Here is a 14,780-nt window from a genome sequence, read left to right as displayed (position 1 = left end):
GAAGTTTAAGAATATTATTCTTTCATAATGGCAATGCCATAGTCTTGTTTTAGAGTTTTAGAGCAGCAGAATATCATTATTGCACACACCACTATTTTAGCATAATAATATGTTACAAACTTCTGTTCATTATGGTAGCAAATACATAATTATGCAGGAGGAAAAGGACCTTATGTTTGGGCTAGATTGGGGATGAGATTGAAAGAAGGAGCCAACCAAAAAGAATACAGTGTTCACAGTTTTTAGGGTGTGAAGTTCCTACAGATTCCTGTAAATTTCTATAAATTTAAGGATTCCTGTATTTTTCTTACTTTGACCCTTTACCTCATGTCAGCATCTTCGGATGCTTCTACCCTATTTTCTTGGAAGATCCTTTTTATGCCTCTACCCAATTCATACAGAAGCAAGTTTGGATGCGTCTACCCCATTTTCATGGAAGCACATTGGATGCCTGCTGTAAATATCAGCCACTGAGTGTTATTTCATTAAGCCACCATCAGGGAATACCTCCTATTATATGCTACATTCATTGAACTAAATGAACCTTACATCACATCACATGGTTGCTGTTTATGATCTAGTTATAGTCTGTTATTTAATGCAGTTGGGTTGGATTCTGCTCTCTCCAATATTGAGGCTGTTGATTTCGTTCAGTATTTAATGGAGTTCTGTCAGTTAGAATCAGGACTATGACAGCTTCAACAACTTTGGAAAAGACTGATGCTGAACACTGTTTTTATTGTTTCTCAGATTCAAATGATTTATTGATGTGGACACATATTTCAAGGTTGAGAAAAAGCAACTATGATTGGTCACCTGGCTTCATGGTGAATAAATTCTCTCAAGATTTTAAATCACATTAAACAAATTAAGTGAAAAAATAATTTTACTACACTGAATGTAAGATTTTACATGTTAATCTTTCAGTATATACAGTAGAACCTTCTTGAAAGACCACCCATTCTGCCAAAAAATAATGGTCTCTCAAGACAGGTGGTTCTCCTAACAGGTCATAATGCTAAGTAATCATTAAATTTGTGCATGGAGATTCTCTTCCCTTAAAACAAGTGGTCTCTCAAGACAGGTTTTACTGTAATTGATGTGTACCAAAGATGTAAAATGGTTCAAATTGATGCTGAATGTAACATATACTACACTGCTATAATAGTTAACAGACAGACCTATGCACACATACTTAAATAGGTAACAGATGTTCTGGTTATAGTGCACTGCATTGTGTGAATTTGTTATATATATATATCAACTGCCTACAAAGCCATACAGTTTATGAGGTAAAGGGTTAAGGACACTTTTTTAAAAAACATTTCTATACTTCCTAACTTTAAAAGGGGAAAGTGTGGAAATGATAAATTTAATAGTGGTAATAAATTATCAGCTACTGTGTTGCATTGCTCTCCTTTTCTAGGATGGCAAGTTCCCAGTCAAAGCGAAATATTCTTTCCAGTTAGTTTCTGATGGTCCAGAATTGAAAAGAACATGATTCCAGTCTTAATTCTTTTGTCATGATCAACATGACTAGAGCTGTTAAAATTCTGTAAAAAGATACTGGGTTCCTGTATATCTTAATGATCCGTTATTATTCAAATGCTTTGTCTGCATTAACAACAAAACTGTGTAAAATATACGTGTTTTATTTAGTGGAATATGTCACAGATAAATTAACAACTTGCAATTTTTCTAATTAAATCCGCTAAAATCAACAATGCTTGATATTTTAAATACATTCATATGATAAATCCATGAATTCAATTAGTGATCACATAGTGGTATAAAAAAATGGATGATCCAACTCGCACTCTTTTTAAGATTTTAATTTATGCGTCTTACAAAAAATTAAAGTTAGGTCCACATTTTAAATTTGTTTTATCATTATCCTATCAATGTTGCTATGTAATGTCATCTGGTACAAAATCCAATAATTCAACCTAATTTTCTGACAAAGTTCTGAAATCCTCCATTGTTGTTTATGAAATTGTATTGGTATAGACCATTCTTAATATTAATGTATTGCGAAAACAAGGCTAAGCTTGGCAGATCGAGAAAAAATATGGCATCCTACTGTACATCGAGTAATGATCTGAGCTGTTTGCCAGATATTTCTTTTTCATTCGTTGAGAATTTCATCATGGTTGTCTCCAAAATAAAAAATAAACCATGAGCTGATTGCAATAATTAGTTGTTAAAAAAGAATGAACAATTATTTCAGCACAGGCCATTGAAATTATATCACTGTAGTAAAAAAAAAGATATAGCCAGAATATGCAAGAAAAAGGGAGGAAAAAAATTATTTATATTTTTGCTTCCTTTTTGGGGGAATTCTCTGACATTATCTTACCATGATGATAGAATTTCAGTGGCTTGTGATTTAAGTGTGCATTTTTTCTTAAGTAACGGAGCCATTATTTTTGTATGGAGACCACTCTTTATTCCAAATGCCCATCTTATCCTACTTTTTGCAAGGCTCATCTGTCTGTTTGCAGTTCATACCGGTTTGCCTTAGATTTGAGACCAAAAAGTCTAAAATCCGGACACAAAATCTGATTCTGATTGAGTCCAAAAAATGAGTTTTTTTAAAATCTGTATTTTGTAGTATAACTAGATATTCCAGATTATTTGGTATCATTGTAGAGCTACATCTGTCTACCTTTCTATAATACCACCCACTTCAGTGTATCATGCATGACAATGACACTGGCAGTAGGCTATTACCTCCTGGCCCTTTAAGTCGTCGCTTGGGTTAATGTGTTATGTGGATCCTGTGATCCGTGATAATTCATAGTAACAATCTTAATTTATCTTGCATGTAGTAACGGAGCATATACATCCTAATTGGTACTGGTGTCAAACTTTGTGATCAGCCTGAACATTGAGAAGGAAACCTGTAGATTTTGGAGAATAGAGGCCTAAAGTCAAGGTCATGGGAAATTTAATTAAAAACATAATGGTTCCTGCACAGTAAATGTTAATTTAAATAGACATACCATGACCAAAGGTTCAGTTCATAGAGATGTGATGGTCACTAATCTTCAGTCAACCATACCTTACAAATGCACATATCATACATGCCAACCATTATGCTTTTGGCGTAATCATTATGCTTTTTTTCCATGAAATTACATCTTTTGCTTGCCTATATATGGATTGTACTTTTTTTAAAAGTACATTACAAAATCAAAATAAAGCAATGAATTTGCTGTGTAAGAATGGCTTAAGAGTACTTTCTCTATTTGTTATTTATAGCAACTGTATATGACCTATTTCCAAGAAAATGGATGGGTTTTTCACATATGAACTTTTCCTCACAGATTCGTTAATATTGATCAATTAATCAGTTAGCAGACTGGTCAGTAATTTTAAAGAAAATGGCGCCAGTTCTTTAGTGAAACACTTTATGGTGTGAGTTGTGATGTGATGGAAAATGTTAGAGCAGGTGATTCTTTCAAGCTTCAAGACGTGTCAGATCAGAAAAAGGACAAATCAACACCACTTTACAAACTTCAGTAGAAAAATGTGATAGTAATATAATGCATCCACGTGCATGATTGTGCTCATTGCAGAATTCCTGTTCATGATCATTCAGTGAAAATTACATATGTATAAAGGGAATGCTGAATATAATAATTTTTCAGCATATTTTGTGTTTGTATTCTGGTTCTAATCCATATGGATTTTGCTCTTTGTAAAAAGAATTTTTATCAGCTGCAGAACCATTTGCCAAAATAATTATTTTTTTTAATATGTGCTTATATTCTGGTATGTAATATATAGATTACACCTTTGATGCCCAAATTATGCTTTTGTGCCACCTATAATAGCAATAATTATGTCTATACCTCTCAGGGGAACTATTAAAAATGGGATAGGCATATAATATACTGTTCTTTCCATTATATCTCAGTGAAGGATCCTTTATGATGGTCAGTCGTTTTAGTTGTTAATGGTTTTGTATTAATAGAAAGGAGAGATATGAGGAAGACATTTTGGAGAAGCCATCCATTTTTAATTTTGCAGAATTGTTGAAACTTTTAGTGAAAATTAGGATGCTGTTTAATTGGCATCTCTAGGCATTTCCAGGTTTTCAGATTTCAGTGAAATGACTTTGAGATTGACCTTGCATAATTTCTGCAATGGTACCAACTAGATGAATATTTTAAATCTGTTCACTTTTAACAGTATATGTACAAAGTTAGTATTTTCTCTTTTAAAAATAACATCTTGTAGCTGGTTGACATGAGTTTGTCCCTATTGATACATTTTTATCTTGATTCAGGATGGGACAACTATCCTCGTGCTTGAGTGATGACTACTTATTTAAAGCAGCGCAGGTTTTGAATTGCTCCATGGTAGCTGAAGCACTTGATGAAGGACTTCTATCAATAAAGGTATGTTTCTGTGGTATGATTTCTTTTAATTTAGAAGACTTGAACACTGTGGAGATAAGGAAATGATGTCATTTCTGTCTCTTTATTACATTTATCACATTTTCGGGTAGCTTCTTATGTGTTTGGTGCAGCAAAAGGTTTCTGCGCTCTATGACTCTTGGTTTGAAACAAAAATTAATATTTAAAAAACCGAAACTGCAGCAGATTGCATAAACACTATCACAATACCAATCATTTTTTTTTTGAGAATGCATGGGACTCTTTTTTTCCTTCCATCAAAGTATAAAATACATTCATATTTTTTTTACTAGAACAAAAAAGAAGTACTGCATCTCTCTGTTTTCCCCAGATGCATCCCCTCCTAGTCTAAAATCTTCTAACTATTCTTCCTATGCATTTGGATTATTATCTTCAATGTCAGCAAGAAAATTAACTTTTTTTTCTTCATCTGTGGGCAGTACAATAGAGTCCTGTTGTTTATCACTTTCCTACTTTTTTGATGATGCTGTAAAATCAGTTTTGTCTTTATGTATTTTAGGTGATAATCAGGAGTTTTCATCCCTCAGTTGTTATAGTCCATCCAGAATTATGTTGTATGCACAAGTACAGTTGCAGTTTGTGATGGATTTAAGCTGAAACTTTATAAACGTCAAGATCATTGTCATACTCTGTAGACATTAGTAGGTAGGACTGTCAGTATGATTCCCAGTTGTGTCCCTCATTCATGAAAGCACTAACAAGAGCTAACATCTACTGGGAAGGCTTCAAGTCTTTTTGACCCAAAACCAGTTTGACCAAGGACATTTTGACCCAAACACTATTTTCATAGAGGAGAATGTGACTGAGATGTTTTTTCCCATATACTTTTTATTAGGGATATTTTGTGCTTCTTTGATAGTGACATTTTCATTGAAATATAATGTCCTCAGGGTCTCCATGCTACCGGGTAAACAGGAAAAGTTGGGAGCAATGATAATATTTTCTGACTCTCTAAAATCCCTGAATTTAGTAAATATTGTTGAAAGTGTGGAAAATTCTGGGAATTTTCCATCACCACTTGATCTCTGAAACAATTATGTAATTGAGTCACAACTGAACTGGTGTTCGTTGCTCAGCTATAAATTTTATCCTGAAAAAATACATCTTCTTGTCCTGTAGATTTTGTATTATTTTATGAGCAAAACTTTGATTCATTGTTGATTCTATAAATATTCCATCACTATTTATTTTAAACTTAGACCAAACATGAACAGCATCATTGTAAAATTCCTTCTTTAATTTTTTTTAATTTCATACAATTGTAGTGCAAGTGGTATTCGTTTTCTATCATCATTCAGTCAGTCAAAATCAAATCTTGATGTTGATGGCTCAATTGCAAATAACCTTATAAACTTATCTTGTGTTGCTTGTAGTAACCTTGCAATTTTTTTTAATGAGATTTAAATATATTTTTTGTTTGGGTAGTGTGATTGTGTTCCCAGTGAGATCTTGATATTATTGTTGTAGTAATTTAGCTTTATCCCATCGACCCATGCTATAGAATTACTTTTCTTTAATATATATTATACCTTATGTCTAATTGATCTTTCATCTAATTAGACTTTTGCTAATAGTATATTGTTAAATCAGACATATAATAGTTGTAAGTGGCTGATGATGGGGTCGCCTATCCAATATGGAAAGAATTCACGCAGTTACTATGCTGGTATCCATTTACAAAGTGTCAGAAAAGGAAATACCTTCCTCTACCATTTGTAAAGTGTCAGGTGGGTGTCAAGGGGAAAACACAGTTATGTGTAGCTTGTGACAGAAGAAAATATCATGTGTTGAAAAAATACTTTGAGATAACAAATGCAATGTGACAATGTAAAAATCAAAGACACTGAAGATTATATTGCTTGGTATGTTAAAAGTAAGGAAAATGATATTAGAAACAAAACTATTGTATAATGGAACAAGCAATATCTGAAGTCAATAACATTGATAAATTTGTGAAGTACCCTATACTTACTAATTATGTAGCAAGAGAACAGGTGTTATACAACATTGTCGACTTAAAAAACCAATTGGTGAAGGGATCAGTACAGGTTACATGCAAATCGGTATTGTAATTCCTTTCAGTAAGAAAATAAAAAATGTATAATTCTCACAGATTGATATGAGTCCTTCTGTGGTATGATAGATGATGGTCTAGTGATTGATCATCTTAACTCTGATAAAAAAGGATTGAAACCTTCAAGCTATCACATTAAGAGAAAATAGCAAATGAGGAAAAAAAAACTTGACCAGTTAAATCAATTAGTCTTGATACATGAGAATTAAAGGAATTTTCTTAAGTGTCAGCTGCAGGAAAATATTTTGATATTTATCTTGAAGTCTTACACCATGTAGCAAACAAAATAAAAAATTCAGCTACATCGAAGAGGCATCACCAAAGAATTAAATTTCAGTATCAATAAACAACTACATATTCAATATCTTTTGTCAGTACTAACGACCTTGTATATTTATTTTTTTTGCATCATTTATTCACCCCTTTGCTATGTCATGAGTTGTCGATATTCTGACTAAAAAATCAAATAAAATAGCAAATAAAAAAAATATGTGTCATATAAAGTTTTTGTTAATGTTTGTTGGTCATTCCAATGGTTCCATGTATTTTTGCGCAATTTTTTTCACCCATGTCTGGCACACCTTAGGTTGGTTGGCCCCCCCACCCCCACCCCCGTACTGCACCTTGTTAATAAGAAAATTCTTATGGGAGTTTAATTTTAACCTTAGAAACTATTAATTATTTTACAGGTTGCTGAATCTGTTAAACGGAGATGTTTTGAAGCCCCACGTGACCCAACCAATGTGACTTGCTCCGATTTAAAAAATATGGGTGGATTCATTTCCACCCTTTCTGCAAGATTCCTCGAAGGAATTCCCAAGAATGAAACCTGTGAACCAAGCTGTGTGCAGTTCCTGAAGGATTCTTTAGCTTTACCAGTTAACATGGCAAGTTGAATTTAATTTATATCAATAATTATTTCAGTAATTATTCCTCCACTCAAATGGTCCTATTTACATAATTGTGAAATGTCTATGAACTGGTCCTACATTGTTAAAGCTAGAAATGTGAAAAGTGTTTTATTGTTAGTCTTTTGGGTCTGTATCCTGCCAACACTTTGAAAATATGCTCTTGCCTCTTGGAGTGGGACTCTAGGGAGAGGGATAATTTTGCATAACCAGATGAAGAAATTGGATTCTTATGTGTCAAACACATCCAAACTACACTTAAATTAAAGTTGCTTCTACAACATTGAAATTTGAAACTGATTCAGTCATTCGATCATTGAAGGCAAATTAAAAATTTTGGTTGCAATCTATGAATATAACTTTTATGAATATAAACTTTTTTCAATTTCAGAAGAAGACTTTTTTGAGGAAGTGTTTTGGTGGAGATGGAGTGGTTTTAGATTCTGCCACTCTCACGGAACTTGGAGGAGATATTGCAAAGCTTCCCATGAAGAAATTAGGTGAAATCCCTGGGAGAGACATTCTGAATAATATTCAGGCAATCAAAGAAACCATTGACATGGGCATGACAAACAAAGGGAATAAAGCTGCAGTGTTGGCAAGGCTGGCTGGGAAGGTTGTATTTTATCCTTCATCATCCCCCTCCTACTTTAGAGTATATTCCATTTAAATGAATGTGATAATTGTTAGATAATTTTTAAAAAAATGTGTGTTTGAGGACCTAGTAATTTCTGTTCCTGTTCACACAAATAGTATCCAGGTCACAGTTTGCTTAAGATTTTATGAACATACTGTGAATCTTAGATATGTCCTGGTTGATCATGTTCTTAATACAAATCACGGCCATTTCCATCTCGTGTAATCCCTCTGGCACTTGACAGATTTGTCAAATGCCAATCAGAATGCATCTTACACATTTCTTTTTTTTTCTTACATCATTTTATTGTCATAAATGCTTCTGAATCACAGGTTTCTGAGTTGATAAATGCTTGCTAGCAAACAAGATGATTTTTTTAAACCTTTGAACCTCGTTTACAGCAGTGTCAAATGTAGCATACTAAATATATATGTATATACATGCAGTCCAACTTCATTTCATTCTTTTCCTGTCTTGATTATAATAATCAACTACTTTCAGGATGATCTCATTTTATTTTGCTTGCCATTTTATGGTCATTATTTTCTGGTCTTGTGTATAAGTAGCATGTTATTCCAGATGCATTCATCTTAGCTGCTGCCTTTATTTAAGTTCCATAAACAAAAAGGATCATGTGACCAAAATTATATAACCTATGCACCATTGTCAAATCAGTTGTAGTTATTTCAGCACAGACAGATGTTAGTACCTGTGCATAGCACAGGACACATGGAGCAGTGGTAGATATATATACACATGAAAAATTTTAATCATTCAATATTTCCTACTGTTTGCTTATTCTCTAATGTGGCAAGTACAACATTGTCATTGCTTCATTTTGGTTTTTATTTGTCATTTATTGTTTCTTTAGGGTTTAATAGCTTGAGGACTGAATGAAGTTCAGAGAGTTGCCTTTTGGGCCTTGTTCTATCTGTGAGTAAAAATGGCTGCCTCTGAAAGGGAAGAGAAAAAGGACAATGTCCTTTTGTTGTTTGACTCCAATGATGGATGATTCTTGGGTTTTGAACCCAGTGATGTTGCACAAAGCGTTAAACCGAAACAGAAATTAAAGTTGGCAACTTTTTCTTCAAAAAGTAATGCAAATGGCAATGATGGCCAAAACATTATGGTGCAATGCTGACGAACATCACTGATTTGAACAGAATGTAGCTAAATGATTGAAATGTGTTACCTACATGCAACCAGACTCTGTTTCTATTCCATTCAAAGTAAACTTCTTGGCACTGAGCTTAACTGTTTAGCTACTACAGCTGTTGTTCAGTCTCACTACTGCTGAGTGCTATCATATCAGTTACTGAGATGACTGAGGCTGGTTGCTAGGCTGAATACTAGAGCATCATCATGGCTGACTACAGAAACTGACAATAAAAACATGGTTACATTTATATTCATTATTTCATTATTTTTTGGAGGATTTCAGTGAAGTAAAAAACAGCTTACCTTGTATAGTGTCTGTTATTCATATATTTTCACTACATAATACTCCTACATCCCATCATACAAGAAATCCCAGTCATATAAACTGTATTGAATAACACAAAATAAATCCAATATTTACATATGTACATATAAAAACATGAATGAAATCCACACTCTAATTAAAAAGATGAGAGTGGTACCTCTCAAAACAGTCATTATCCACACATAATTGTACTTGGCATTGTTTGCATCCTATGAAAACTTCATGTCTCCTCCCTTCCCTAACACACATCTTGCATCTCCCACATTTTGGGAACCGTCCTGGCCAGTGCCTTAAACCTTCAGCATCAACATTGGACAGAGCTTTTCTTTTCCTACTTCCCTGGAAGCCAGCAACCATACATTTGGCCAAGTTCATTCTAAATTCAAGCTGTGTTCTTTTCTTTTCTTTTCTGGACTTGGTTTTGATCTGGTGGTTTGGTGACTCTTTCATACATATCAGGGCATTACATATCGCTGTATCAATGAGAAACCAAAAAAGATATTTCCACCATTTCTTTGCTTTACGACGAGAACTGTATTGCATTCTGTTTTGGTCTGCAATATCCACACTCCCTTTGTTTTTGGAATACTCATCTGCAACTTTTGGGCAAGTTACTTCTTTTCGTCGTCCGGTTTTTTCTCTTCGAGTTACACTGGACAGCTGTGTGGGATCCATGTTGTTATATAAAATATGGACAATTTTCTTGTCTTTCCAGGCAACACAGACCAGAGTCTCTTTTTGCATAGTTTTCATATCCCCCTGGCTTTTTAAACCACTGGTTTTTTTAAAAGGTTCTGGCATTTTTTTCCCTATTTTCTCGGACAGTACAACAACAGAACAGTCCATCTCGACGTAAATCTTCAAATAATTGGGGATTTGAAAAGAAATTGTCCATATAGATGTGGTGGTTTTTGTTTGTTATTTTTCTGGTAAGGTCTTTCACCACTCTAGATCCTGACCCTTCTTCTCTCACTCTCCCTCTCTGTCCATCGGGCTTTCCATCATATACAACATAGATGCAACACTGGGGTTTCGAATACTGCTGAATTTTACGCACATAAGCGACACTGGGGTAGTAAACTAGGCTTATTGGCAATGCATATATGTGTCAGTGGGGTTCAGGAGCTATTTACAGTAGACGCTTAGATGTGACAGTCGTAGCTAAAGGGTTAATGAGATAGATAACTTGGGTGATATTAAACCCAGTGCAAGCTTGTTCTCCGATGATTGTGATCAGTATGATGATCAAGGTAGCAGCTATGATAGTAAGTTAGCTGGAGCATTGTTTTGCATGCAGTCTGATAACAGCGAGTCTTGTAGTGACTCTTGTGTTGGATGCAAGTTGCCCAGAAAGGGGTGAGAATGTTAAACCATCATTAGCTGTCTTAATTGACACTGGTTGCACAAGCCAGTGTATATATATGTTGAATGATATTGTTGATAGGTACAAAGTACCTCAGAATTGTGAAAAATTGTGTCCACCCAGGGGAAATAAGGAAATTTGGACTGAATTAGATAGGTTTAAATGTCTTCAGACTACTGAGTTACTCATTCCTATCTTTACATTCACAGTGGAATTGGTCTTTATGTTGTTTTCAGTTTTTATTTGAGATGATTTATGTAAATTATTCACTGGAACTTCAAAGTGCTCATTAATACTTATTGGAACGAATCACTATTTTGAGATTATTGTGAATTCATTAAAGGAAATTTTGGATTATTTCATTGTGATACATCAAGATGTTTGGTACAATAGCACATTCAAGACTGTTGGCACATCAGAATATTCAGAATCTTAGTTCGTTTGGAACACCACTGGAGTTCATTCATAATACTTTAAACTTTTGGACTTTTAAGACTGTCTGGAATTTAATTCACAGTGCTGTAAGTTCCTTTGAAATTCCACTTTTTATTCTCAGGAAATAAATCATGTTGAATTTTACAAACCTAGATTGGTTTTCACTCATTCTGTTACTTAATTTAAGACCATAGAGCCATAGTAAGGCTGATATCTTTTCTGAAAAATAAATATTTGAGGAATTGCAATCTCACAACCCCAATGTACACCTTCTTTCTTGGAGATGATGTTTCAAAGGAAATTTTAAAAGTATCTGAAGTGAGTAGTTGACAAAAGGTTATGTCTTGCTCAAATGTATGAATGGTCATGACTACTGACCAATATATTTTATTTGTAGTTCAGGGGTATTGGGTTGAATTTTGATCAATTACCTCACTGTGAGAAATTGCTGAATCTGCACAGAGATTTTAAAACTCTTGTTTAATAATATCTGTATTACCGCCTTTCATTTGCTATGGATATATTATTTGTTAGCAGATTATTAGTCTAGATGTGTTTTAGATTCTACATAGTGGATGTTAAGAAGGGAACTTTTTTAATCACTTATCTGTACATTGGGTACAACTTGATATTGATCTGTCTCTATATTGAATGCTCAGTTACAGATGTTTTTTGGGCACCAGATCCAGGGGCTTGTCACACAAATGTTTTCCAAGTTCTGGTCAGATCATATTCCATGTATCTTTCTGCCATTTAAGATTATTGGGAACGTGTCAAACAAGGTTATTGAAAATAAGGTAGAAATATCATTGTTAGTTGTTTCCCCCTAGACCAATCAAGCATGGTTTCTTGTATTACTACAATGTTTGACCATTTTCAGCTTCCTCGTGGTGGGATGGAGACATCTCAACATTCTTGGAGTTCTAGTGTCCAGAAATTCCTCATTGTTAGGGGCTTTCCAGATATGGCTATCACCATCATCTCTGACAATAGGCATTCAGGAACGTGGAAGCAATATGAGGCAGCCTAGAGGAGATGGTGTCTTCTGGAATTCTGTCTGGAATTATAATCCTTTTTGTTCTACTGTAGGAGACATAGTGTTTTATTTGTCCTTTCTTGTGAATTTGAAAATGTCCTATAGTATTGTGATTGCCCAAAAATCAGTACAACATGAATTGAAATTATTCAGTATATCCAGGGAACGTCTTCCACTATTATCACAAAATTTATGAGAGGTTTATTTCAATGATATACGGCTAAGCCTAGATATATCTTTACTTAGGACTTTACACATTGGTTACTGCTGTTAATTTCATGGATGCCTTTACATACATTGACCATTAAGAATTTACTTTTAAAGTAGTTGCATTGGTTACCTTGGCAACAGCTCCTAAAGCGCAGACTTTTTTAACCCATAAGATTGAGCATTGTCAGATTTTCTGTGACAGACTTTTCTTCATATGTACAGATCTGTTATAAACATGTAAACCAGTAATTCCCTTTGTTATGGAGATGAGGCTGTTAGATAAACCAGATTTGTGTTCAGTTATGGGACACACTTGCATTATTTGCTAAGGACAAGGGAAATAAGGAAGAGCACTTTTGTACTTTCAAGACCCTTACTACCAGCACTTGAACTTTTTAGGAGTTCTCATGTTAGCTTTTAAATCTCATATCTTATGTGTGATTGTTCATGATTTGGATTTTTAACATAGCTTTTAAAAAATTTCAGTCATATCACTATCATGTCTGCAATGTGGCAGCTTGTAGTGATGTACAGCACTAAGGTATCGTTCTCCAGACATGTAGCATTATGTCCCACCCAGTCAAATTATCCCGACACCAGACCAACCGTCCTTACACTAACCCCTTAATGCTGAGCACTAAGCCAGGCAGCTGTTAGTACCATTTTTATGTCATTGGTAGACTTGGCTGGGGTTCAAACCTGTAATCATCCACATCTGAGGCAGATGTTTTAACAACTTGGGCCACCAGAACAGTCTCTTATATCTTAAAGCAGTATATTCATGAAAATTCTATATCTTATTTATAATTGCCCAAATATCAACTAGGGCATTGCACTGTTTGGCAGTCCATAATAAGCAGCAAGAAGGCAATGGGAGGCACAGTCAGTTGTGATAAATGTGGATTCACTCCTTTAAGCTGTTTTACCACACCATTCACCCCAACCTCCCTTAGAATAGCACCATCTGATGGAAACACAACAAGCTTGCTGCAACACAGATGCATTTTGTTTACAAAAGTTTCCAATAGCATTTGTAATTGTGTCAGAATTTCCATCTTTGACATGTATATTTCTACCAAAACAATACATGACTGTCCATCAGCAACAAGTTTTAGATGCAAAATCATGTTTTATCGGATGGATTGTGATGTCAGTAGCTTCATCCATCATCCAATAAAGTTGCCTTCAGACAGTATTTCATCCAACGTTTCTCTTGCTGTTAAAGCTAAGACTACTTCTATCTCATGGAATCTGCTATAGTTTTGGTACATGCCATTGGTCTTTTCCTTGCATAAACATCTTTGCTCGACTGTACTTATCCCTTCTGGGACCAGAGGGTATAATTCTATAGGAACATTTGACCCCATCCAAATCACGCACACAAACACCCCCCCCCCCGATAAAGAACCTAGAAACGAAGGCTATATACCTAGCAATGCAAGGGAGCGTCGAGAGAGTAAGGGGTTGATGTGTTATGGTCTCCTCAGACAACATGTTCATTGTAGCTTTTCTCCGACATCAATTTACACATGCCACTTCTCTTTGTTGGGAAGTCTGGAACCTTCTGTGCTGGGCCACCTCAGAGAACATAATACTCAGAGTTCTGCATATTTCTGGCAAGAAGAACATTTTGGTGGACAGTCTCTCCAGAACTGGCAGAGCCATCATTACAATGTTCTCTTCACTGCTTTGTTATGGAATCCCTGTTCTTGCTGTGTGGAAGGCCCCTAGTGGATCTATTTGAAACCAGGCTCAATAACAGACACCCATTTTAAGTTTCTCCTGTCCCAAATCAAGGAGCTTAGGCAGTGGATGCGTCCAAGCTTCAGCGGGATCGGCTGTTCACTTACGCCTTCCCACACTTCCAACTGATTCCTGAAGTGCTGCAAAATGTCATTACTTCCACTGCTCATCATGGTCCCTCTTTGGCCTCAGCACTCGTGGTTTAACAATCTTCCCAACCGGTTGATTGCTTGACCCAGGTCTCTTCCTCTCAAGTGGGATCTTCTGTCACAACACTGGGTATTCCTCCTCCACAAGAACCCATGAACTCTCCACAGTCACGCTAGGCTCATCTCAAGTGAACAACTTTTCAGGTTGAGTTGCCAGTTGCATCATTTAGGCCAGGAGAGCTTCTACATCCAAGGTCTGTGATGCCAGATGGAGAAACTTCAGTGATTGGTACAGTAGGA

General features: G+C 35.2%; 1 protein-coding gene across 1 annotated transcript in view; it reads left to right on the top strand.

The window, feature by feature from the left end:
• Nucleotides 1-14,780, top strand: part of LOC149803159 (uncharacterized) — a 255,820-nt gene that overhangs the window by 65,972 nt on the left and 175,068 nt on the right. Inside the window, exons 10-12 of the mRNA XM_089952783.1 lie at nucleotides 4,292-4,403; nucleotides 7,206-7,403; nucleotides 7,816-8,040. Coding sequence (XP_089808909.1) covers nucleotides 4,292-4,403; nucleotides 7,206-7,403; nucleotides 7,816-8,040 — 535 coding nt within the window. The remainder of the gene's footprint in view (nucleotides 1-4,291; nucleotides 4,404-7,205; nucleotides 7,404-7,815; nucleotides 8,041-14,780) is intronic.

This window comes from Sinohyriopsis cumingii, chromosome 3 (genome assembly GCF_028554795.1).
Source record: "Sinohyriopsis cumingii isolate HCF-2022 chromosome 3, ASM2855479v2, whole genome shotgun sequence".
NCBI classification, from domain to species: domain Eukaryota; kingdom Metazoa; phylum Mollusca; class Bivalvia; order Unionida; family Unionidae; genus Sinohyriopsis; species Sinohyriopsis cumingii.
Note: the sequence above shows the minus strand (reverse complement) of the source record. Positions and strands in the feature narration are given on the sequence as shown.